Source organism: Lepisosteus oculatus, chromosome 16 (assembly GCF_040954835.1).
Source record: "Lepisosteus oculatus isolate fLepOcu1 chromosome 16, fLepOcu1.hap2, whole genome shotgun sequence".
Lineage (NCBI taxonomy): Eukaryota > Metazoa > Chordata > Actinopteri > Semionotiformes > Lepisosteidae > Lepisosteus > Lepisosteus oculatus.
The window spans coordinates 15,958,135-15,984,721 of NC_090711.1; the positions used below are offsets into that span (position 1 = coordinate 15,958,135).

The 26,587-nt window shown below is 43.2% G+C and overlaps 1 protein-coding gene across 7 annotated transcripts in view; it reads left to right on the forward strand.

Annotated features, from left to right (window-relative positions):
- The first annotated feature begins 7,228 nt into the window (after positions 1–7,228).
- Positions 7,229–26,587, forward strand: part of ralgapb (Ral GTPase activating protein non-catalytic subunit beta) — a 58,137-nt gene continuing 38,778 nt past the window's right edge. For 4 of the 7 annotated variants that reach the window (XM_015364618.2, XM_015364619.2, XM_069179666.1 and 1 more), the window contains exons 1-7: positions 7,229–7,384; positions 14,017–14,234; positions 19,656–19,858; positions 20,679–20,845; positions 21,268–21,454; positions 21,807–21,938; positions 24,329–24,507. In XM_015364618.2, coding sequence (XP_015220104.1) covers positions 14,049–14,234; positions 19,656–19,858; positions 20,679–20,845; positions 21,268–21,454; positions 21,807–21,938; positions 24,329–24,507 — 1,054 coding nt within the window. In that variant the 5' untranslated portion in view covers positions 7,229–7,384; positions 14,017–14,048. Of the gene's footprint in view, positions 7,385–14,016; positions 14,235–19,655; positions 19,859–20,678; positions 20,846–21,267; positions 21,455–21,806; positions 21,939–24,328; positions 24,508–24,902; positions 24,951–26,310; positions 26,359–26,587 lie in introns of all 7 variants that reach the window. The other 3 variants (XM_069179664.1, XM_015364615.2, XM_015364617.2) reach the window with 2 other exon arrangements.

The window sequence follows — 26,587 nt, forward strand, 5'->3', positions numbered from 1 at the left end:
ACTCCAATTCTGGCTGCTGTGTTACAGAGGTTTAAGAGAACATGGTTGATATTTTCACATTGCATCTTGTTAATGTTGCCTGGGAATTCAAATATGGGTTGCTGTTCATGCTATAGAAATCCAGACATGGCCTGGAGTCATTCCTGACCTGTTGTATGTGGCATTTCAGAAATAACTGAAAGGTGGATATAACATTATCAGGAATAGCAAGAATGCCAAATGTGGAAGTTTTTTCTATAGTTCCAATACGTATACAATTAGTCACACAAATACCCATTAATGGTAATAACATAGTTGTATTTGGACTCTGGATTTGCTGGAATTATTGCTGGAATTCAGAGCACTATGGGGGATACACCTTACATGTGTCCTCTTTAGTGTTCTCCAGAAATGGCCTTTTTTGTGACAAATGAAAACTCATCTCAAACATTCAACTGAACTGTTCTGTGACTTCTCGCATCTCTACAACTCATCTGACATACAAGACCCAGGACGTACAATATAGTCATCAAAGAAACAAACCCCAGAAAAGCAGTTTTTTCCGCTAAGCTCTTCTGCAATCCAAGATGTTGTCATTCTGTTCGCTGACTGAATTGCTAATAAGTGAATTTGCAATTGTTAAATTTGTAAATGATGATGAAGAAAGATGTGAAGACGGGGGTTTGAATTTAATCCTTTCTGTAGGGGGTTTAGACTTCTAAGTCACAAGCTGGGGTTTATGGCAGGAAAGGGGGTTAACTGATAAGGATTGCAGATGCAAGCTAGGAACCCCCCTGGGTGTAATCTTAAACTGACCATTTGTCCAGAACATCGTAAACTGGCCAAATACCATGAACCCCCCTCTTTACCATCAGACCGAGTGACGTCAGAAACGGAGAAGAAAACACTATATAACCCAAAAGTTTGTAACAGTACGTTGAACAATACTTCGGTTTTGTTGTTTCTTGCGGGAAACAAGACTTCGGCTTTATTGTTCCTTGCATGCAATAAACTCATTTGTTTTACTTCATCCCGGGATCAAGAACCTTATTTCTTCTGTTACAACAATGAGATCTTACTGTACTTATATTCGTAGAATGGTTTTGATAGCCTCTCATTAATGTTTTATTTTCAAATAGAGAAATATGGATTAAGATTTTTTTATAGAAAACAGAAAGTACACACAAGAGATAGATGCTTAAAAAGTCATAAGTAATTCACCTGTTAAATAGTAAATAGGACCACCGGCCTTCCTAATGTAAATCAATTATCTACATTCTGGTATAGCTTGTAAACTAGTCAATTTTGCAATGGAGGATTAGTGAACACTGTAGAAGAAGCAAACAAAATGTAAAAATTGGGAAAAGATTGGAAAGATAAAAATCAAGACTGGTTAAACACTTTGCAAATGATGTTTAATGTAGGGTTTAATTATAAAACCAAAACTTCCAAAGGGTGTGTTTAGACCTACAGTATGTTGACAGGCTGAATAAACGGAATCTTTATAGTTGTGAAAAGGGAACATTACAATGCAACCTGATACAAGTATTAAAAATTCTCAGAGGTATTAATGGGTTAATCCAGGGCAATTTTTCAGAATTAACTATGAAACACAGACCAGAGAACACAGGTTGAAACTACAGAGAAGTGTATTGCAAACTGTAAACAGGGTTAGACAAAGAGTATTGAAACAAGCTACCCACTCATGTTGTTGAAGCTGATACCCGGTCTACTTTTTAAGGAAGTGCTGGATGAGATCCTTAGACCAATTAGCTACTCACTAATTGGCTAGATGGTTTGAATAACCTCCTTGCCTTTGTAAGTCTGAAGTTTTTTAGCATCAGTCCCGTTATTTTTGTTCTTTTTCAATTCTGGTTCTTTGTGCAGTCAATATTCTTTGCATCGTGGTATTTTTTGCTTGTCACACAGTCACAGTGTTGTTCCTCATATGTTCTGGGGGACCTTCTGTGTGAAGCTTGCATGGTCTCTCCATACTAAAATGTTTTTTTTTCCTAGGTGATCTGGTTTCTACTCATTATCAAAAACTAAACTGGCTTTGTTAACTAATGTCTCAAAATTTTGCCTGTGTACATGTGTGTATACTACAATAGACAGGAGTCTCCTTCAGAGTGCACACCCACCTTGCACCCTGTGCTTCCAAACAGGCTTCATGTTGCTGCCAATCTTGCCATGTATGAGTGGCTTTCTGATAATGGGAGGATTTTTCCAAAATGACAAGAACAGGATGAGAATTAAGTCTACCTGCCTATCACAAAATAATGAAAACATGCCCCTGTCAATTTAATGTTTAAATATGTAGGCTCATAATGTGCAAATAGAAGATACATTAACATTTTAAATTACCTCGGGTCTCAATGCAGAATATTGGGTAAGTGTGGCTGAAATATTTGGTTAAGAAATTGTAGCAATTTTGGGTTCGGAGAGGACGGACACAGTGACTCAGACTTCGTGGAGTAAAAAAAACGGCGCTTTATTTATTTCGGCACAACCAGCCAGCCAGCACTCCCATGCGCTCAGCCGAGAGAGAGAGATTGAGAGACCGAGCGAGTGAGCACCAGAGAGAGAGTGTTTGCTTTGGCAACACTGATAGTACCCATCGGTCATGCTAATAAAGCACCTTAAATTGAATTGAGAAAAGAGAGAGCAACACATGGGTAGTTACACAGGGAAGGGGTGTCAATTGGGTACAAATAAAACGGGGTGCATAACCAGGGAACTATTTACACGAATCCGGGTGGAGTCTGGCAGTCTGCCCCCTCAGCCCCTGCCGGCCCAGTGAAATCTGGACCTGGCTGCTCCCAGGGCTCCTCTGCGCCCCTCTGTTCAAGCGCCCCCTCACGAGCCCTGAAAGGAACCAGACGGTCTCGGTGCAGGACCAACACCCTCCCTCGCTTCCCGAACTGAACACGGTAGCAGACCTCCCCATGACCTCCACGATCTCCCCAGGTCCCTCCTTTGGGCTAAGGCCCTTGCGGCGCCGGGGGTTGTAGACCTAGACAAGGTCTCCCGGTCTGCAGTGCAGATCATAGTACCGCTTCTGCCGTACCCCCACCTGAGTCAGGCGGCTTCGGGCGAAGCTGTGTACTCACAGCATCCGCTGCTCCACGGCATACTCATAATCCGGCCCGGCGGCACCCCGTCTATCAACCAAGACCTCGAACAGCGCGCAGAACGTCTTCACTGACCTAGGGTGAGGGGCGAGCTCCTCCTGCACTGGCCAGATCCATGATGCCTTCCCACGGAGCACTGGCCTGATGTTGGGGTCTGCCTCCTGCTGCCACCCCAGGTCTGCCAGGCCCACACCAAAAGGCCCGCTCGGGGACGTGACTGCGATGCTCGCTTCCCTCCTGCCATGGGTGGCCTCCTCACGCTGCTCCAGCCAGGCGCAATAGTGGCAGTCCGCTGCCTCACAGGGCTTCCGCAAGAGATTGTCTGCATTTCGGTGGCGAGACCCCGCACGGTGCACGACCGTGAAGTTGTACTCCTGCAGTATCTCAATCCACCTCGCCATTTGACCTCTGGCTCAATTTCAAAGAGCTCTGGCTCTTTGAAATTGAGGAGCCAGGTGAGGGACGCATGGTCTGTCTGCAGTTTAAACTGGGTCCCGAACAGATAGGGCTTGAAGTGGCGGACCGTCCCTGTCTGGCCCTTCCTGTGCTAGCACTGAGCTCACCCCTGTAAAACTGGCATCTCTATCCATCATATAGGGCAATGTCAGATCTTTGAAGGTCAGGAGGGGGGCCCCCCCCAGTGCCTCCCGCAACTCCCGGAAGGCCGCCTCACATTCCGCATCCCACACAAAACGCTGCCCGTTCTGTGTGAGGTGGTGCAGCGGGGCAGCGGGGCAGCGAGGCCGGCGAAGTCCCGGATGAACCTCCGGTAATAAGATGCCAACCCCAAGAAACAGCCCGCCGGATGCAAGCCAACACTAACCGGAGGCTTGCCAAGGCTTGTTTGAAATCCCGGGCATGCACGAGTAAATTGTCTTGTGCTTAAACCGCTCATACATCGCCGGGGCATTACACAGTCCGAAAGGCATGACTGTGAACTGACAGAGCCCTTGGCCGATGGAGAAGGCCATCTTCGGGTGAGCCTCAGGGATGAGTGGAACCTGCCAGTAACCAGCAGAGATCGAGCGAGCTGAATCAGGTCAACCCAGAAATGTTGTCCAGTGCATCATCAGTCCTGCGCATCCCCAGTGTCAATTTAGTGCTGTGTGAGAGCCGTGCGGGTGCAGTCCTCATCCCTCGCCGCGAACAGATCTTCTTCTCGGAAAAGGAAAGACTGCAGCCGCCGTTGCTGGTCTCGAGTGACCTTTATTCCCCCCAGCGGCCACCCCATTAACCACCTGGCCGGGCGGCCCGGGAGTCAGTTCTGCTCGCCACTACCATCTCCGCTTCCTGGTCCGGTCAGCCAGTGCGCCCTGGACACCTCCCACCCCGCCAGCAGCAGGATGGATACATTCCCCCTGCCCCACCAACTCTTGCCGGCCCAAGTCAAGGCAACCACTCACCTGCTGCAACCAGTCCAACCCCAGGATACAGTCCTCACGGATTGGGGCAAGGCAGAAGGGGTGTTTTACCCTCACAGCCCCAAACTGCACAGTGAGCGCCCACTTGCCGAGGACCTCTGCGCACTGCCCCATCACCGTCCTCAGGTGCAGGCTGGTGGTTTCCGATCCTGGGTGTCCGGCTGCCTCGGTGCCCGGCAGGACACCAGGCCGCAGCAGTGTGATGGTCGAGCCGGTGTCGGCCAGGGCCTGGCAGGGTCTGCCCTCGATGAGGCAGGAAAGAAATAAACCCCGGTTGTGGCCAACCCTTCCCACAGCAGCAGACAGGGGTAGCATCATTCAAGGGCGGCCTTCCCCTCTTTAGGCTGCCCCACTCCCATTTCCCGATGGCCTCAGGAGTCCCCGGGGCTCTGGCACCCAGCACTCCCGGGTGAAGTGCCCCCTTTCCCCACAGCGGTTCAGATGACCCGCCGTCTTTGCTCTCCCGGCGTCGCCGTGCTGACCACTTCCTCCTCCCCTCCAGTGGTGCCCTCCGGTCATCAGCCTGCTCCACCAGAGCCAGGGCCTGCTCCAAGGAGACTGGCGCGGCCAGCATCACGTGGTGCTGCACCTCAGTCGGCGCAATGGCCTGGAGCACAAAACTAAGGTTGCTGCCGGAAGAGGTGTTAGTGGGGCCAGCAGGGGGTGCTCACCCTGTGGTCCACGTGGGTCCTAATGCCCCAGTATAGTGATGGGGACACTATACTGTAAACAGGTGCCATCCTTTGGATGAGACGTAAAGCCAAGGTCCTGACTCTCTGTGGTCTTTAAAAATCCCAGGGCGTTTCTCGAAAAAGAGTAGGGGTGTAACCCCGGCGTCCTGGCCAAATTTCCCATTGGCCCTTACCAATCATGGCCTCCTAATAATCCCCATCTATGAGGTTTCATTACTCTCTGCTCTCCTCCCCACTAATAGCTGATGTGTGGTGAGTGTTCTGGCGCACTATGGCTGCCGTCGTGTGGTGCACATTTGTGGTGGTGGAGGACAGTCCCCATTACCTGTAAAGCGCTTTGAGTGGAGTGTCCAGAAAAGCGCTATACTGTATAAGTGTAAGCAATTATTATTATTATTAATTATCTCCTGGTGGGCAACCCTGGCGGGCTAAGTAGACCATGTCGGGGGCGACCGACCCCAGTTGCACTCCCACTAGGCGGCAGCTTTGGGCCAACCTCGCCCGCAACAGTTACAGCGCCTCCCCTCTCCCGCCGAAACGCCCCGGGTTCATCCAGCAGCGCCTGGCAGGCCTTCCCCTCCAGGACCGTGGCCAAGTGGCCTGCCATCTCCACCTGAGACCAGCCGTTTGCCCAGGCCGCAATCAGGAACTGGGCCTCAAAAGTTGCCATGGAACCTCCCCATTATATCGGCTCAGTCGCATCGGTGCTGGCTGGTGCAGTGGTGGCAGGCTGGACCCTACTGGTCTGGCGTCTCCTTCCCGCCACATGGCCTGAGGCGACATGGGAAAGGGTCCCTCCTCTGCTAAGCAGGCCGCTGTTGGGTAGCCCTATAAGGGCTGTTCACCGGTGGTGCTGAGGGGCCATCCCGGCCCCTGGCGGCTGCTGCTCGCCCCCAAAAGGCGCTTTACGGGGTCGCTCAGCTGCTGGGGCTACAGGCGCTTCTCCGAGTCCGACATCAATGGCTTTTCACTGTCCATCCTCCTGCTTCTGACACCAATGTAGTGATTTCGGGTTCAGCAAGGACAGACACAGTGACTCAGACTTCGTGGAGTAAAAAAAACAGCCAAGAGAGAAAGAGGGCGAGCGAGCGCCAGAGAGAGAGAAAATAGAGAGAGTGAACGAGCGCCAGAAAAAGAGAAAAGAGAGAGAGCAACACAGGGGTCTATTCGGGTAGTTACACAGGTATGGGGTGTCAATTGGGTACAAGTAAAACAGGGGTGCGAAACCAGGGAACTATTTACATGAATCTGATCTCACCAGACTGTACGCCCATTTTGCAGCGGGTCAGCTGCATTGGTCAGCGGCCCTCCTAGTCCCCGCCCTGACCACTACCACTCCCGTCTGCCCCTCGTCGTGCACCCCAGCCGGGCGCTCTTCAGCCATAGCGCCGGGCGAATGCGTTACAATATACTCTTACACAACGGTCCAGTGATGTAAAATATTTGCTCTTAATACATTGAATCTTTTTAAATAAAATTCTTCTTGCTAATAAAAATAAATGTGTTTTTATATAGCATCTTTAAAAGTAGCTAATCAAAGCACACTACTGTAAGAAGGGGGAAAAGTTTGCAAGGGGTAAAGGATAAAAACAAGGGTTAAGAATGCAGCAGAAGATACTGGAAGCCAACATAGACCTGTCGCCTACGAAGTGACCTGAAGTTTCTTGAAGGCCTACTCACGAATCAATGTGGAAGAATCAACAACTCACAAGCAGGTCAAAATAATATTCAATGCAAAAATTTATTTGAGTTGTGTTATGAAATTGTGATACTAAATAAAAACTCAGATACAATAATCAGAGAACGTAATAACTAAAATTATATAATATTAAATAATAATTAATATAAATTAGGAATCTTTTTCTAAGGCTAAACGCTCTGTTTTTGAAATTGTCTGAGATAGTAGCGACGTCCTCTGCTCTATTTGAGAGTACAGGCTTTCCCGATTGTGCCCGGGAGGGGGCGCTGCTTTCGGTTTTTCTCGGCGCTTCCCGAATCCCCGCAGTGTCGGTGCCGACTCCACCGGACGGAGACAGGGCGGAAGGGGCTGTTCGTATCGGTGGACTTATCAACAAAGATGATGTTGAATGATCCCGGACTGTGAAGCCGAAGCTGTAGCGGAGACGAAGCGGGATGATTTGTCAACCTTTCCCTTGCACAGGTATTTTAGTAATCCCTAATACCTGGGCCAGGGTTTCACGATTTATTTGTCCTGCATTGCGGCCTACATTAACAGCGCAGCAGGGGACTCAAGTTTATCTTGTGGCCGTTTACTTGTGCCTGGCTAGGGTTGCCTTTTTTTTTTTGCTGTGTCGGTGACATTGTATGATATTTTAGCTTGAGAATGTTACCGTTTATAGGCCATGTTTATTATCTTAGTGTAGTCGGAATCACCAATTTAGATACCTAGTCTACCCGTAAAGACCCGTATTTTGGAACTGCGATCTGTTTTCAGATTTTGTGTCAGGAAATTAGCTAGCTGTAACTGAACGATTAATTATCTAAAACCTTAAACGACTATGATGTTTCAACGCGTTATGTTGATGCAAAATGTTTGTATAGGTTTTTTTCTCCTTATGTCCGGGGTGTTGTGATCGCATGCTTGTAACTGTTATTTGTATCGAAGGAGTGAATGATCTCTGCCACGGCCAGAGGTACCGAGGTTTGTCCGACTTCCTCTCATTATGTGTCGCCTTCATATTCGGAAACCACCATTTGTGTGATCTGCGCTTTACTGCGTTTTTTATCTTAACTACGGTGAAAAGAAACCCAGCCCTTCCGCCCTTCAGCGCTCCTCCTGTAACGAGGAATCCAGCTTTTCTGTGAGCTAGCAAGGATCTTAGTTCTTGTTCTTGAATCTGGTCTTCTGCTTTTTTTTTCCTGTACTATCAGAAAACCAGCAACCCTAACTGCGTTCCCGTGGCACGGATTGACCCCCAACCTTTTCGTGTAGCTGTCGTAGCCCCAGAAACTCCTTCTCCAGTACTTGAGGCAGGAGTACATTCTCCCTGCCATGCGATCCCCAATCAGTTCCAGTCTTAGAGACTCCTGAAAAACACATTGGGGTTTTGTTGCTTTTCCTCTAAAAGTCTGCGACTGTCCACGGGCTTAACGCTTGCTTATAGAGTGCGCTTTTGTTCTGGTCTTTCCCCCAGAAGCCAAAAGAGTGCTTTTTCTAAATAATGGGAGTTGCACAAGAATAGATAGGTAAATAAGTCCATTGCCACTGGTGAATTTGACCCTTTTGCATCATTGTGAGCAGATTTTAATAAAGCTGTCGCTCAATGTTTGAATCCCATTCCAAAATATCAACTTCAGCTTTAATGAAACAATACAGCAGACAATATATTGGTTCACATCCATCCGTGCTTGGTCACAGAGGGAGTGACAAATATTTTTTGTCTCCGTCCAGTGCAGTAGCAGTTGCTCCTTAAATTCTTAACTAGCCCTCACTGAAACCTTCCCTATACTCTTTTTAAAGTGCCTAGGTGCTTGAAGCCTTAAGAAATGTCTGGATGAGGTCAGTTAGGGTCAAGTAGGAACCAAAAAAAACAGAGGAAGCAAATTAATCCATCTAGTATGTAACCTTTTTCATGTTATTTTCTTATTTTTGTTTTTGTAAGAAGGTGTAATGGTTGTGGAGAAATATTTATTTTGAAATATATTTAAAAATTACAGCAAAGTGTATTTAATTTGTGTTATGTAATTTGGGTTTGACCTGGCAGAAAACTCTTTGGTTTGTGCAGATTCTAGAAGAGCAGATAGCACATTAAGTTTTGTTACAGCATGAGACTCAGTGAAAAATGCTTTAGCCTCACCTCATCTGATGTGCTTTACTGAAACTAGACAGGACTATAAAACTTAAGCTGTTGTAATATTCACCTAGTTGCTATTTCCTGACAGCCATAAATGTAAAGGAACAAGTAAAGGTTTATTCCATGCTTAAAAGAGAAGAAAAGAAATGCATCATTTCGGCAGTGGAGCCTTCTTCAGGTGTGTCAGAAACTGTAAAGTGTTGTTATTAGTAATATTAAGACTGACCATGACTATTGTGACTTTGTCATTTTTATCTGGGTGTGCCACATACCACCTTTTAGCACAGTCAGACACACCTAATAAATTAACGTTTTTCTAAGCTTCTTCCTGTATTCTGCAGTTGACTCCAAGGAATTTGTCAGTATATGGTACATCAACAGACCTTCAGCAATGTTGAACTTTCTGTCAATTGAGATTATTAATACATATAAAGCCTACAGAGTAGCTTGAAAAGTATATTTTGTACTTTAAATAACTAAAAAATTTAAAACGCAATACCTGCTGCATTTCGTCTTAAAGGTAGTGTTGTTGGTCTGGAAGATGGACCTCACAGACCAGGAGCGTACTGTAACCTGGAACCTCTTCATTTTCGGGACAGAAAGTATAAAGTCATGTCTATTATCATGTCTTTAAAGATGCAGTGTAGTGCAAGAGACTTGTCATCCACAGTACAGAGGTTGTCTGAAGTCCCAGCAGCCATAGTGCACCAGAACGCTCACCACACATCAGCGATCAGTGGGGAGGAGAGCAGAGTAATTAAGCCAATTTATAGAGGGGGATTGTTAGGAGGCCATGATTGATAAAGGCCGATGGGAAATTTGGCCAGGACGCTCGGGTACACCCCTACTCTTTTCGAGAAACACCCTGGGATTTTTAATGACCACAGAGAGTCAGGACCTCGGTTTTACGTCTCATCTGCCTGTTTACAGTATAGTGTCCCCGTCACTACACTGGGGCATTAGGACCCTCATGAGCCGCAGGGTTAGCGCCCCCTGCTGGCCCCACTAACGCCTCTTCCAGCAGCAGCCTTAGTTTTTCCCAGGAGGTCTCCCATCCAGGTACTGACCAGGCTCACACCTGCTTAGCTTAAGTGGGTTGCCAGTTGTGAGTTGCAGGGTGATATGGCTGCTGGCATAATCACCCTGCATATAATTAATGCTGTACATTGTACAAAGTGTGTTGCACAGGGAAAGTGCGGAATGGTGTGACAATTCATGATTATTCAAAACTGTCATTACAAATCTGCAGATAGCAAAGGCTTACTGCAGTCAATTTTGAAATCTAGTTGGTGATGATTATTCAAAACTGTGCGTGAGATACCCTATAACTGTTTTAAATTTCACATTCATTAATGCATTTTTTTAATCAACCTACACTTGATGCAAATGCATGAGATTTTCAGACCATGGAATGAGATAAAATTCATGAGATTATATACCATCATGGCTGCTGGCTGGCAAATGATCTTGCTGTGTATCATTATGAAAGAAGAAAGTAATTCAGGATGAATTCTTGCGTATGTTTTTTTGGTGTTCATGCATGTTTGGCCAGGCATTGCGGATTTTTGGTTAGGCAGTCAGCTTGGCCTGTATACAATTGTGGGAAACCCTGAATCTATATCAGTAAACAAATTTAGCATTTTAATTTGTCACCATGTTTTAAACTCGAAGGGTTAAAACGAATCGTTAAAACGAAGGGAGAGTCAGTGTTGTGAAGATCTGCCATTGCAGCAGTAAAGGAAGACTCCTTTCCCAGCACACACAGGAAGGATAGTTTTCAAAGTAGTGCACTACATCAAGTTCAAGTTTGTCATGTGTACATGAGTACAGTGCAATACTTCTGTGTTTTGTCACTTGACAAATAACATAACATTGACATAGAAAATGACATCATAAATGACATTACAGTTTCATGGAGATAGGAACAGGGTAGCAGCTATAATTATAATGAGCATTTAGGTAACAGCTGTGTGCAAAAGTGAGCGTGGTAGTATTTTGAGTTCAGTACAAAAACAGAGGGTTGTAAGTGGGGGAGGATTTAAGAGGAGGAGTATTATGGCTGTGGGGTAGAAACGTTCTTTGAACCAAGAGGTCCGGGCTATATACTCCTAAAATTTCTGCCAGAAGGAGGAAGAAAGAAAAGTGAATTCTCAGGGTGTTACTGGGTTTTGATTATATTATTTGCCAGACTGAGGCAGTGTGTGGTGAAAATAGACTGGATTGAAGGGAGTTCTGTACCAGTGATGGCCTCAGCTGTCTCCACCACCTGTAGTTTTTTTATGTTCATGAGCTGAGTAATTACCATACCAAAACATAATGCATCCAGTAAAAATACTTTCTATAGTGCATCTGTAGAAATTTGTGAGTGTTTTTGTGAGACATACCAAACTCCTGAGGAAGTAGAAGCACTGGTGGTGGTCTTGTGATTACTTCGTCTATGCAATGAGACCAGGTCAAATTGTTGGTGATGTAAATGCCTGAAGCTGCTGACCATCTCCACAGCAGCCCCGTTGATGTAGACAGGGTTGTGGCCTCCTCCCTGCTTCCTGAAGTCAACAACCAACTCCTTAGTTTTGCTGACATTGAGGAGTGGTTGTTGTTCTGGCCTGGTATACCAGGTCCTTAATCTCTTTTCTGTACTCTGTTCCATCATTATTAATGATCAAACCTACAGTGGTGATGTTCATTGACAACATCACAATTGGGTGATGTTGTCAATGAACTTAAAGATGGATTTGGAGCTGTGTCACACAATCGTTGATGAACAGGGAGTAGAACAGGGGGCTCCTGTGTTGAGGATCAGAGTGGAGGAGATGTTGTTGCATATTTTCACAGATTGAGGTTTGTCCGTCAGGAAGTCCAGAATCCAGTTACAAAGAGAAGTATTAAGGCCATGTCCAAGACCTTGGTGACTAATTTGGATGGTATTATGGTATTAAAAGTTGAGCTATAATCTATGGATAGTAATACAGTATAGGTGTCTACAATCTTGAAATTATAAACATCTATACTATATTACTATCACTGCCTAAGCAGCTGTGGACCTATTATGTGGTCCCATCAGGTGTGGACCTATTATGTCTGTATGTAAACTGAAATGGATCAACATTGTCTGTGAACCCGGGGTTCAATGTTTGTCATTACCAACCTCTCAAAGATTTTGGTCTTGAGCTGTACAATAATGACTTTCTGTTAACCATAAATGCCAAGGTATTAAATATATAGTGAACAATTGGGAAATCCATGTTTGTGCACAGTGGTTGTTTTCAGTCTGCACAATGTAGCACGAAACATTGCTGCACTCAGATGTAACCAATATTGTAGACATTGATCAGAGGAGAAAACTTGCTCTGCTCTGCTGTTTAACTGTTCTCTTTTTCTGCAGAAACAAAGGTGGTAGAGAGATTAAAACTGACCCTAAAGTCATTAAAATAATTTAGATACCTGCACTGTATCAAAAGAAAATGTAGTATGGTTTATGTAATAATAGCTCCAATACTGCACAGTTAACAGACTACAGCCTTGCCAAGTTCAACAGTACTTGGATTTTCACTCCAATATCTCTCTTGAGTGCTAAAAGGCTTCCTGTTGATGACACAACAAAGTGGGGACTCTTACTTTAAAAGTAATTTAACAAAAATGTTCCCATGTTAAAATTTATTAACATATACTTTTTCATTGTTCATATTTTCATGTTTCCTGTCAGGTTTTGGCATTGTTATAGTACATCTGTGAACCTGTAAGTTAGATGTCATGAAAATTGCTTAGTTACGTGATAGGACAGAAAACCTCTGATTAAGCTTAGTGGCAAAACATTTCTTTATTTAACTTGATAAGTCAGTTGAGAAAATGATTTTCAGAGAATTGCAGAGCACCCATTTAATTAGGACTTACTGAAACTAGCACAGTGATGTATACCTTGGCCATCTATACATCAGCAGCTTGCCTGAGATTTGAACCCACAACGAGACAGTCTGAGTCCAGAGCGCTAACCACTGCTCCACACTGCTGCCTCTATAGTCACTCTTTCAATCTAGTTTCAGTCTGGTTTTCAACTGGTTGTTGCTTTTTTGCTTGGAGTTCCAGTGCTGTAATTGTGCATTAAGCATGTGAACTCTTACTAACTAAAAGTGGTTTTGTAGATGAACTTATGCTAACCTTGTTTATTTTTTATGACAATTGGAGTGCAAAGACATTATTGCTTTTAATAGTAGTATTGTCGATAATTTGTGCACTAACCAACTTGCACCTTTGAGGATCATTTGTGCTTTGGACAAGCAAGTCATAAGCAGATCTACAGCACTGATGATTATGTGATTTAAAAGATTGTGACTGTTGCCAGATATAACTGAATCTCATTTGAAGTGGTGGGTTGGTCATGATGCAGCACTCATACTTCCTCAGAATAGTCAGTGTTATCTAAATGTTCCATTAGCAAGTGTTGCTTCTAACATTATAGCAGAAGAATGGTCTAGGTTTACCCTGAAAATGCATTTTTTTGTCAATTGATACAACAAATATAATGTTACATAGACATATACACCATGAGATTAATTAAAACGATCCTACTTGTGTGGAATATAACTTGAATAAAATGAGTTAATTGTTTACCACTACATTGCTTCTGCTGTAGAAGTGTTCACAGAAGTGACCATTTGTATACTGTATGTTGCATTATTACATTGTTAAAGGGGCAGCCGTTGTGGGCAAGGTTTTTGTTTCGTTGATACAATGGTGTCGTTATTTGAATGAAAATTGTTAGCTTGAGCCTTTATCCAAATGGTGTCTTTTTTATTGTACACCACAGGGTTTTTAGTTATTGCATTTTGTGTACAACTAAAAAAGTCAGCGCATTGATTTTTATTTACAAATAACTATTTTGGGGTGCAGATAAACATGTGCACCCCAAAAGTCAGGTGGCTATTCTAAGGTTGATCTGAATCCTAGTTTCTGAGAGCAGATTTGTGCTATGTTGCAGGTAGTTATTGGATTGAGTAGAACAGAAGCACCATGTATTCGGAATGGCGGTCATTGCACCTGGTGGTCCAGAGTGACCAGGGACACCTGAGTGTTCTCCACAGCTACCCAAATGCTGTAGGGCGCGATGTGGCCAATGCAGTGGTACGGCCGCTGGGACTGGTCCTTAACACGCCTTCCTCTGCTGGGGCTGAGAGTGTCCTCAAAACAGACAAAGAGGTAAGTGTTTTCTCCCAGCTGCAGGAATAAGGAACTTCTTCACAGAAGGGTTGGAGCATTTTGCAACACTTTGTAAAATCTATCCTACAGAAGTAGAGCCTCTCACATTATTAAAGAAGAAACTGGATCCTGCAATGAACTTCTGTAATGATGCAGTACCTTCTGTCACGTAGTATCACACCTTTAACTAGCCTGTCTGGACTACACAGGAAATACTTTCACTGCTAACATGAAAGGGCAGAACACAAAAAGCAGTAACAAGAAAATCATCCAAATTAACAAAGAGAAAGGCAAGTCTGAGGATCGTAAGTACATATTTTTAAACACCTGTGCGGTGCCAAAAGAAAATGTTTTATCCAATAACAGTAGCTCTCACAGTATGGTACACTTCAAAGATACATGTCTTGCCTTAATGTAACCATGGATGTTTGGATTTCCTGTTAAGTGTTTTTGTTTTCTCTCCATGCTGCTCATAGATCAAGCTATAACTTCAGAGCAAATAAGCATAGGATCACTAAACTATTTTTGCCTGTTCTGAGCATCATGTTCTGACTTGTCTAATTGATGTGACATGATGCCAGCCTTTCAGAAGAAAAGGGTTTTGCACCATGACCTCAGTGAAAGTCCCAATAATCCCACTATGATATTTTTTCAGGTGAACTGCATGGTGTACTGTCTCACAATGGTTTCAGTTCTCCACTATCTGGAACTGGTCATGCACACCATGTAACACTTTGACTGACCCTGCATGTGACAGACAATCCTTCAGTTCTATTCATCTTGTCAGAAAGGATGATTGTTGATAATTATCAGAAATTGGGAATAAATGTAGTGTGACTCAGGAGATGCTTGGCTGCTTTTTGCAGTTTCTAGCCCAAAAATAGGAGCTGCTTTTATAGATTTTGCCAAGTGATCAGGCTTTTGAATTAAACTAACTCAATTCTAAATGTTTTCAGAAATAAATTGTATTTCAGATCTGCAGTATTTAAGTTTCTAAGGATCTCCATATCATTCACAATGCAATCTATGTGAAAGACTTTTACTGTATTCCAAAAATTACGTTGTACATACATACAGTTTTTCTAAATGCTCCAGTTTACCCTTTCCTTTAATAAATGTTGCAGCATAATTTGTGTGCTTTTGCAGAAACATCGATTTTTTTCAGTGTTCTATATACGTTTTAAGCAGTGAAAAGGTATCCTGTATCCTGTAGGTTTCACTGATCATTCTCTCACCCTTATTACGGTTAAAAAACTGAGTTGCAGTTATTAGACAAGACATAGTTCAGGTGGGTAGCTGCGTCAGCATGCGTAGGCTGCAAAGGAACAAGTAATAGGTTTATTCCATGCTGAAAAAAAGAAGAAAGAGAACACAACGTTTCGGCCGTGGAGCCTTCTTCAGGTGTGAGAGAGACAGGGCAGTAGGCAAAGGTAAAGTAGCGGGAGAACAAAGGTTGGGAGGGAGGAGGAGTGAGAGGCGGGAGCAGGGGACAGAAAGAGAGGCCAATCAAGAGGTGTGAAGACAGAATGGGTGCAGAGAGGTGTGAAATGAAACTTCCAATGAATGGAGAAAATTTAAAAGAACAGTAATCTGTCGTTAAGGGAAGGGAGAATGTGTGATCCTAACTGCAGAATAATTTTAGTTTCGGTGGTCTTTCTGATGTATGAGTTCGGAAAACCGTCTTTGAGAACACAGACGGAGAGATTAGTGTGGTCGTGGCCGTCAGAGGTGAAATGGGAAACAATGGGCTTGGAGAGATCTTTAATCTTCACAGCCCTGACGTGTTCTCTGAAGCGGTCTCCGAGTCTCCTTCCTGTTTCTCCAATGTAGATGGCTGGGCATTTACTGCAAGAGATACAGTAAATAAGGTTGCTGGAGGTACAAGATGCTGTCTGGGTGATCCGGAATTGTCCTGAGGGGCCTTGAATGAGTGTGGTGGTGGCTGTGTACTTGCAGGTGATACAGCGAGCTCTGTTGCAAGGGAAAGTGCCTGGTGTGGATGGTTGTTGAGGGCGGTCAAGGGAGCTGTGAACAAGGAGGTTACGCAGATTAGGTGGTCGGCGATATGAGATGATAGGGCGATCAGAAAAGAGGGCCCCAATGGAGGGATCATCCTGTAGGATGGAAAAATTCTGGTTAATGGTCCTGGGGATAGGAAGTGTGTTAGGGTGGTAAGGAAGCACCAAGGGAATGCGGTTGTTACGGCGGGAGTTCCTGATCGGGTTGATGGTCCGGGGGGTGTTTTTGGCTCGGGCAAGGGCCCTGTCAATCACACTGCTGGGATATCCTCTGTTGATAAAAAATGAGTACATTTCGAGGGCTTGGTTCTCGAAGTCGATGTCGTCGCTGCATAGTCTTCGTAACCTAAGGAACTGTGAAAAAGGAAGAGAGTTTTTAGTGTGGTTGGGGTGAAATGAGCTGTACAGGAGGTAGCTGTGTGAATCCGTGGGTTTGTAATAAACTGAAGTGGAAAGTCGGGGGTAGTTGATAGACAAGTGGATGTCTAGAAACGGAAGAGTGGTGGAAGATATGTGAACTGTATATTTGAGGGACGGGTGGAAGTTGGTGAAATGGTGCAGGAAGAACTCGAGCTGATCGTTGGAGCAGGTGGCGGCACCGACGCAATCATCAATATATCGTTTGTAGAGGTCAGGGACATAGCCAGTGTAGGAGGCGAAGAAGCGTTCTTCTACCCAGCCGACAAAAATGTTGGCATAGCTGGGTCCCATTCTGGTGCCCATGGCAACTCCACTGACCTGTTGGTAAAAAAGATTATTGAAAGAGAATGCGTTCAGTGTGAGGACCAATTCTGCAAGGCGTACCAGGGTGTGGGTTGGTGGATCAAGCACTGTGCGTTTGTCCAGCGTGTGCTTGAGTGCTGTAAGGCCGTCATTATGGGGAATGACGGTGTACAGAGATGTGATGTCCATGGTAAAAATGTGGCATTCGGTACCCTGAAATTGGAAATCATTGAAAAGTTGGAGCGCGTGGTTGGTGTCTTTGATGTATGAGGGAAGATCTTCAACCAGCGGTCTCATGAGGCTGTCGAGAAAGGCTGAGATGTAAGTAGTTGGACAGTTACATGCTGATACGATGGGGCGTCCAGGGGTGTCCGGTTTGTGGATTTTGGGGAGGAGGTAAAATTGAGATACCTGTGGATGTTCCATGATGAGCCGGTTCGCCTCCTGGGGGAGCTCGTTACTGCTGATAAGAAGGGAAATGGTGGATACCACTTCCTTTTGGTAGTCGGTGGTAGGGTCCTGTTGGAGAGGGAGGTAGGCAGAAGTGTCAGTTAGTTGTCTAGAGGCTTCAAAGATATATAGATCCAACTACTTACATCTCAGCCTTTCTCGACAGCCTCATGAGACCGCTGGTTGAAGATCTTCCCTCATACATCAAAGACACCAACCACGCGCTCCAACTTTTCAATGATTTCCAATTTCAGGGTACCGAATGCCACATTTTTACCATGGACATCACATCTCTGTACACCGTCATTCCCCATAATGACGGCCTTACAGCACTCAAGCACACGCTGGACAAACGCACAGTGCTTGATCCACCAACCCACACCCTGGTACGCCTTGCAGAATTGGTCCTCACACTGAACGCATTCTCTTTCAATAATCTTTTTTACCAACAGGTCAGTGGAGTTGCCATGGGCACCAGAATGGGACCCAGCTATGCCAACATTTTTGTCGGCTGGGTAGAAGAACGCTTCTTCGCCTCCTACACTGGCTATGTCCCTGACCTCTACAAACGATATATTGATGATTGCGTCGGTGCCGCCACCTGCTCCAACGATCAGCTCGAGTTCTTCCTGCACCATTTCACCAACTTCCACCCGTCCCTCAAATATACAGTTCACATATCTTCCACCACTCTTCCGTTTCTAGACATCCACTTGTCTATCAACTACCCCCGACTTTCCACTTCAGTTTATTACAAACCCACGGATTCACACAGCTACCTCCTGTACAGCTCATTTCACCCCAACCACACTAAAAACTCTCTTCCTTTTTCACAGTTCCTTAGGTTACGAAGACTATGCAGCGACGACATCGACTTCGAGAACCAAGCCCTCGAAATGTACTCATTTTTTATCAACAGAGGATATCCCAGCAGTGTGATTGACAGGGCCCTTGCCCGAGCCAAAAACACCCCCCGGACCATCAACCCGATCAGGAACTCCCGCCGTAACAACCGCATTCCCTTGGTGCTTCCTTACCACCCTAACACACTTCCTATCCCCAGGACCATTAACCAGAATTTTTCCATCCTACAGGATGATCCCTCCATTGGGGCCCTCTTTTCTGATCGCCCTATCATCTCATATCGCCGACCACCTAATCTGCGTAACCTCCTTGTTCACAGCTCCCTTGACCGCCCTCAACAACCATCCACACCAGGCACTTTCCCTTGCAACAGAGCTCGCTGTATCACCTGCAAGTACACAGCCACCACCACACTCATTCAAGGCCCCTCAGGACAATTCCGGATCACCCAGACAGCATCTTGTACCTCCAGCAACCTTATTTACTGTATCTCTTGCAGTAAATGCCCAGCCATCTACATTGGAGAAACAGGAAGGAGACTCGGAGACCGCTTCAGAGAACACGTCAGGGCTGTGAAGATTAAAGATCTCTCCAAGCCCATTGTTTCCCATTTCACCTCTGACGGCCACGACCACACTAATCTCTCCGTCTGTGTTCTCAAAGACGGTTTTCCGAACTCATACATCAGAAAGACCACCGAAACTAAAATTATTCTGCAGTTAGGATCACACATTCTCCCTTCCCTTAACGACAGATTACTGTTCTTTTAAATTTTCTCCATTCATTGGAAGTTTCATTTCACACCTCTCTGCACCCATTCTGTCTTCACACCTCTTGATTGGCCTCTCTTTCTGTCCCCTGCTCCCGCCTCTCACTCCTCCTCCCTCCCAACCTTTGTTCTCCCGCTACTTTACCTTTGCCTACTGCCCTGTCTCTCTCACACCTGAAGAAGGCTCCACGGCCGAAACGTTGTGTTCTCTTTCTTCTTTTTTTCAGCATGGAATAAACCTATTACTTAGACAAGACATGTTTGTAATGTGGCAGTCATTTAACCCATCTGTAGTATATTTAGGCATGACCTTTATTGAGTGTGCACTCGGCTACATATCCGGTGATCAGAAGAAGACAAGACTTGGATCAGTCTGGGAGTATGATCTTAGCCGAGCCTGGATAGGAATCGGCTTGTGTTGGTCAACTCAGAAGTGCTAGGCAACAGGGAAAGTCACTGCTTCCCAAAAAATACACAACTTCTCCACAACTTAATCCTATGATGCTTTGTCAATAATGTTATTTTAGGGTGTAGATATTTTGTTGGATTTTTGTGATTGCACATCCCATATAAGTTCTTTTGGTTGGCCCTTTGCAGGTGAAGTGGACGATGGAAGTTCTGTGTTACGGGCTGACGCTACCTCTTGATGGAGACACTGTAAAGCTGTGTGTGGATGTATACACTGACTGGATTATGGCACTGGTGGCTCCACGGGACACTATTCCTCAGCCCATCATCAAAGAACCAAACCTCTATGTGCAGACTATTCTCAAACACCTCCATAACCTCTTTTTGCCCAGGTACCTCAAGAACATTGACAGGCAGCAGAGTCCAAGGGAGGGGAAGAAAGAGAAAAATAAGTAGATAAAGGAAATTACTCACTCTGGCATCTGTGACCTCTTTTTTTTGTGTGCATTGTTTATACCTTAGCCCTATGTCACATGGGTTTATTTTCACACAAAGTAAAGCTGAATGTAAATGCATATAATAATGATAACAATGCATAAAGACATCTCCATTTATTCTCCTGAGCTAACCACTCAACCTGTATCACTGAATTAGTAAACAAAGCAGAACTGAATACCCTAACAACAGCAACTGTTTATAGTGCATCCAGTAGTTTTTAAATAAATAAAATGAAAGTTATAAAATAAAAAAGCTCTTTGGGTCATAAAATAAAAAAAAAAAACTCAATCAGAGAGGGTGCATTGAGCTCTTGTGTGGTTGATTGGTGTCTTTGTCTTATGGCTTGTGTACCAGTTAGGTAGATATTCCACATTGCTAACGCATCTTCCTTAAACCAGAAGTTTGTACAGTGTTATATGTGCTTTGTGCTGCAGTTTATATTTGTGCTGTCTCAAAAGACTTCCTTCAGTGAGGTCCTTCCCAACTTTAGTTATAACTAAGTTTTTGTAACTCAGTTATTTTCAGTTACAGTGGCATTCAAAGAAAATATAGATGGATGGAAAGGGAAAAATTAGAATTACTATGGGATTCCTTTGTTTTTTCACAGGTTTTTCCTTTGTCTGGTTGTCGGCTGCCTGCACTAATGCCAGAGAACCAACATTTTCTTGGAATTTTGCTGTAAAATGTATTTTTTTTTCCTTCTGTCTATTAAAGGCCAGAGCATTACAGCCCCAATCACTTCCGACTGTGCCAGCAGGTGCTAACAGCAGTACAGAAGCTGGCTAGAGAGTCAGGCAACATGGCTAGAGAGACCTGGGAGGTGCTCCTGTTGTTCCTGCTGAGGATCAATGACACCCTGTTAGCACCACCAACAGTGGGAGGTCAGTTGCAACCACCTGCACATGGCCTCACTCCATACAGAGGTCACATTGAAATCTGCGATATCTCTTGGAGGAAACAGTTTGGAAAGCCTGTATATTTTGTAGTTGAAAGTTTCATTTTGTGGCAGAATAAAAACTTTGAAAAATTTGAACAATATAAGCTAGCAAAAACAAGTGCAGAGGAAGTGGCCTTTAAAACTGAAAATGGAAATTCATGTTTTTTCTTAATTTATTTGCACAGTGTTTTGTAGTGGAATGGTGTTTGAATTATTTCATAAGAGCTTTTTCCTGTTTATCCAAGAACATGCAAACAACATTAATGATGTGTGTGAACATCATGCTGTCAAGAAAGGGATAACATTGTGGTGAGTCACAGCTAGGACCCATTACATTTTTTGCTCAGTGTTATATTTTTTTTAAAGGAGGAATAGCGGAGAAGTTGGCTGAGAAGCTGATAAGCGTGCTGTTTGAAGTGTGGTTCCTGGCTTGCACCCGCTGCTTTCCCACCCCTCCCTACTGGAAAACAGCCAGGGAAATGCTGGCCAATTGGAGACATCACCCACCTGTGGTGGAGCAGTGGAGTAAGGTCATCTGTGCTCTCACCTCCAGGTATAGAAAAGAAGTTAATGTTTAAGGGAGAAAACTTGCAAACTTTGCATATGCAATCTGTCCACTCATGTTGCTGAAGCCAGTGACCTAGATTCTTGCAAGAAACAGATGAGATCCTGAGATCTGTTAGCTAACTCCCAAATAGGCTAGATAGATTGCTTTGAAGCAGTAAGATCAAGAATTGTCAACTGTCTACAACTTTTCTCATTTTAAAAAGCTGTGAAATGTATTTTATGTTATGTGGTAAGTCTGTGTAGATTTTTATGTTTGTGGAAGCATTTGAAGATTTTACATTTAAAGCTCACCATATTTTTTATATTGAAAAAGGAAAATGAAATTATTTTTTTTTTAGGTTGTTGCGATTTACATATGGTCCCTCGTTTCCCCCATTTAAAGTTCCAGATGAAGATGCAAACCTTATTCCTGCTGAAATGGACAATGACTGTGTTGCACAGACATGGTTTCGATTTTTGCACATGCTGAGGTAAAGTACTTTTTACTTTAAAGTATAGAAGTATTTTAAAGTAAAGGAAGTCTTTGATTTAAAATTAGTGAATTTTGATATTGGTTTCTGCAGAATATTCAGTTTCAGGTTCCAAATTTTTATTTTATTATGACCCATTCTACCACACATGCATTGGTTTGGGGGAGTTTTACAACCATACTTAAAAGGTTGAAACTGCTGTGATTGAATGATTTAGTACAATTGTGTCTAATATACAATTCCCTCTAGAGTTTTTGGCACCCTTGGTAAAGATGAGCAAAAAAGGCTATGAAAAAATGTCTTTGTTGTTTATCAGCTTGATCTTACACTGAAAATATGAAAGAAATCTAACCTTTCAGTTTGGTAAAATTATTCAAAAAAAAATCCTTATAAAAAATAAACATTTTTCTGAAAAACACGTTGCAATTATTGGCACACCTAGAAATTCCTATGGGAGCTGTGGTAGCTCAGACGGCAAGGGCGTCTAGCTCCTGACTAGAAGGTTCGGGTTCAGTCTCAGGTAGAGGCAAGCGATGAAGCTTGCTCTAATTCCTTCCAGATGGCTCCTAGGTCCATTCAGCCAGCTTTCCAAATGAATTCCGGGTGTAATAGGTAAAAAAAAAATGGTAGCCCTAACCCCCATTCTCCATGGTCCTAAAAAGAGACCTACCTACCTAGAAATTCCTATGAACAAAATCTAATTGACAAATATTCCCATTCATATTTTACCTTTTTTAAGAACACCTGACTCTTTAGGAACTCTTAGGTGGTCATCCATGACTTCCTGTTTCACTGGGGTATAAAGATGAGGTGACACGCAGGACAAACATCCTAAATAATCCATCAATGTGGGGAAGATCAGAGAATACACAAATTAAATAAGTCAAACGGTTGTTGACCTTCATAAATCAGACAATGGCTATAAAAAATAGCTTCACACCTGAGAATACCAATCTACACTATTAGGGCAATAATTAAGAAGTTTCAAACAACTGTAGCTGTGATGAACCTGCCTGGAAGAGGATGCAAGTGTACTTTGCCCACACGTACAGTGAGGAGGATGGTTCAAGAGGCAAAACTTTCTCCAAGGATCACAGTTGGACAATTGCAGGATGGTTGCATCCTGGGATCACCAAGTCTCCAAAACTATAATTAAACCTCCATGACAACAAACTATTTGGAAGGCTTGCCAGAAGATAGCTTCTGGTGTCGTCAAACCACAAACGGATGCGCCAGCAGTTTGCTAAACATCACTGGAACTTTGATTGGAACCGGGTTCTATGGTGAGATGAGACAAAAATAGAGCTTTTTGGCACCAAACACCAGAGGTGGGTTTTTGGCATAAAAAGAGTCAAGGTCATGCAGAAAAAACCTGATCCCCACTGTGAAGTATGCTTGTGGATCTGTGATGTTGTGGGGCTGTTTTTCTTCCAAAGGCCCTGGAAATCTCGTTAGGATACATGGCATCATCGACTACCATGAGATTTTAGATCAAAATATGGCTTCCTCCCCCAGGAGGCTAAGACTGGGTCGTGGTTGGATGTTCCAGCAGGACGGTGATTCAAAGCATCTCCAGATCCACACAAAAATGGTTCACTGACCACAGAATCAAGCTTTTGCAGTCGCCATCCCAGTCCCCTGACCTAAACTTCATTGAAAGCCTATGGGGTGAGTTGAAGAGGCGAATCCACAAGTGAGGACCAAGGTCTCTGAAGGATCTGGAGAGATTTTGTATGGAGAAATGTTCTTGGATCCCTTTATACGTGTTCTCCCACCTCATCCAGTATTATAAGTGAAGACTCAGTGCTGTTATCTTGGCAAAGGGGGGTGCACAAAGTACTAAATGCAGGGGTGCCAATAATTGACACATATGATTTTGAGAAAAATGTTTATTTTTATAAGGATTTTTTAATTTTAATTTTACCTCACTGAAAGGTTAGATTTCTCTCATAGTTACAGTGTAAGATCAATCTGATAAACAACAAAGACATTAATTCATAGCCTTTTTTGCTCATCTTTACCAAGGGTGCCAATAATTCTGGAGGGCACTGTAGCTGAAAGGTTCTGAATAGGTTTATATTTCAAACATTATAATGGACATTCTATAAGCAGTACTTTTCTTTTAAAAAAGTGTCCTAGTGTTGTCTAAACACTAGAATTTGTCCTGTTTGTAGGGGGCAATACAGAGGTAAGAAAATTTAGATGAATATATAGTTTAAGAGATTTTCTCTTAAACATATTGAACTGTAAGAACTTAACAGCAGTCACATCAGCATTCATTAGGTCAAAAAGTTGCCATTGTGTTTCATTTGATTCAATCTGTTATAGCCTGTAGTCTTAAACTGTTACCTGCCATGGACTTGAACACTGTTGTGGTTACTGTGTTGCAGTAACCCTGTGGACTTGAGTAATCCTGCTATTGTCAGCACCACGCCAAAATTCCAGGAGCAGCTGCTCAATGTCAGTGGTGTCCCACAGGAAGTCATTCAGCACCCCTGCCTCAAACAGCTGCCTCAGATATTCTTCCGTGCCATGCGTGGGATCAGCTGCCTGGTTGATGCTTTCCTAGGTAGGGTAACAGAAACTAGGAAGCAACTTATCTTCTCTGGGATCCATAGATCGGAGCAAACGTAAATATCCAATTATTGCATTGATTGAATAAATACCCTGTATGCAAAGCTATAGATTTTTATTTCTGTTGAAGTCCTTAACTTGCCAACAGACCTTTTTAGCTACATGTATTGTTACACAGTAAGATGCTAACATGACCTGTACATCCTGAGCCGATAATCTTGCTCCTGAAGCAGCACTTCTGACAGTGTCAGCAATTCTTTTCTGTTTATTTCTTTAAAATCCTTATGTACTGAACGTATGTACTGTATTTATGTTTAGGAGCTGGTTGGTTCAGTGTTTTTCAAAGACACTTTTTTAATGTTTAAAAAACATGTTCTCTTTCTTTCTTAGGAGTTGCAGTCTCTAGGAGAGAAATGCGTGAAAGACTGTCCTCTTATGGTATATATTTGTCATAATCATAGAGAAAGAACTATATTAATGTGGGTAGGAGAGTGTCTGAATGAAAAAGGTTGATTTCTGTTAATAGTAATTGTGGTTATGTGTTGTAGGTTGGGAAGGTGTTGTGCTCTGGTAATGAGTGAAGTAAATGCGCAGACTGAAAGCAAAATACATTGCTTTAGCCTTGTTACCAGATTTTACCACACTGAGTTATGAAGGAAAGTTGTAATGTATTGTGAAACAACATATTATTTTTCCCCATAAGTAAAATGTAAAATTGCAGGGCTCTGGACCATGAAGAGAATAAACTGCCCATGAGTTTGATTCACTTATAGCTCCCCAAATACAGTGCATAGGGTCTCTTTTCAAGTCCAGGTTACGTTCCTAAATAATATAACTTACAGCAAAATGTGCAGCAGCATTTTCTACAAGAAGAATCTTTAATGTTAGTTTTTGCTTTCACAATTATTTTTCATTTTCCATGAACCTACCTATTAAACCAACATCGCTTGGAATTTTTACATTGACTTACAATGTAAGTGCGAAATAGTGGGGCAACTTATACCGGGGACTGTCTGCACCTATAAAGTGTAATTTTTAAAATGTCATACTTTGCATTGTTACTTTCATGAGAAAGACAAAAAGAATGTTATGTTTTTGCCACCTGCTGACCTTTGTGAAGAGAGAAAACCCTTCACTCAGCTTTCTAATAGTTTTTCCCTTTCAGAGGGTTGATATTTATCGGTGCCAATGGCTGTATATCTTACAGACACAGACATTACTGCAACTGATTGGCCAAACATACTAGTATGCCTTTTTGTATATGTGTATATATATGTATGTTTGCTTCTTAATGTATACCTTTGTAAATAAACTATTATATCCGGCAAGAAAGTAAAAGGTTAAAATTCAAGGAGACTCCTTGGGTAGAGAAGAAAAGTAGTAAAATATTGAGTGTCCATAGGAGCTTATATAAGTAGATCTCTACGAATACCGAAGTTGTTTGGTAGCAAAACTGATGGCATAGGAAGAGTCAGAAATGTGAGATGTACAGTTTCCTATTGTTCTTCTATTAGAGTACAGTTGTCTCTAATAGAAAAGGCAATAAATTGGAAAGTATTGGTGCATGTCCTGAAGGCACAGTGTATGTTGGGAAATGAAGCTTATGAATGAGTACTACTATCATAAGATCATAAGTACTGCTGTTAGCATGAACTGAATAAGTACAAAGGGATGTTGAAGTGAGGATGTAATTAGCGGTGTAAAATAGGTCACTTTTAACTACTGCTGTGATTGTATGCATTGTATACTGTATGCTTAAAATGCTATGTTAAACAGTTATTTCTTTTTTTTTTCATAGGAGTAGCAGTTTCTAGAAGCAATATGCGTGACAGACTCTATTCTTATGGTACACTGAATCTGGACTAAATACCAATCATCAGATAGTAATAATAATAGTGTTTGGGTGTGATGGGTTAAATGTACATATGATTCCTACTGGTTGTGGCTGATGTAACGAGCAAGGCAATCACAGTAGTGATTGACAAGAAAAGATGTTGGTAAAAGGCTTTAGTAAGAATAGATATATGTATATGTATAGATATAAAATAGATATAAAAATACAGTATGTGTAGTTA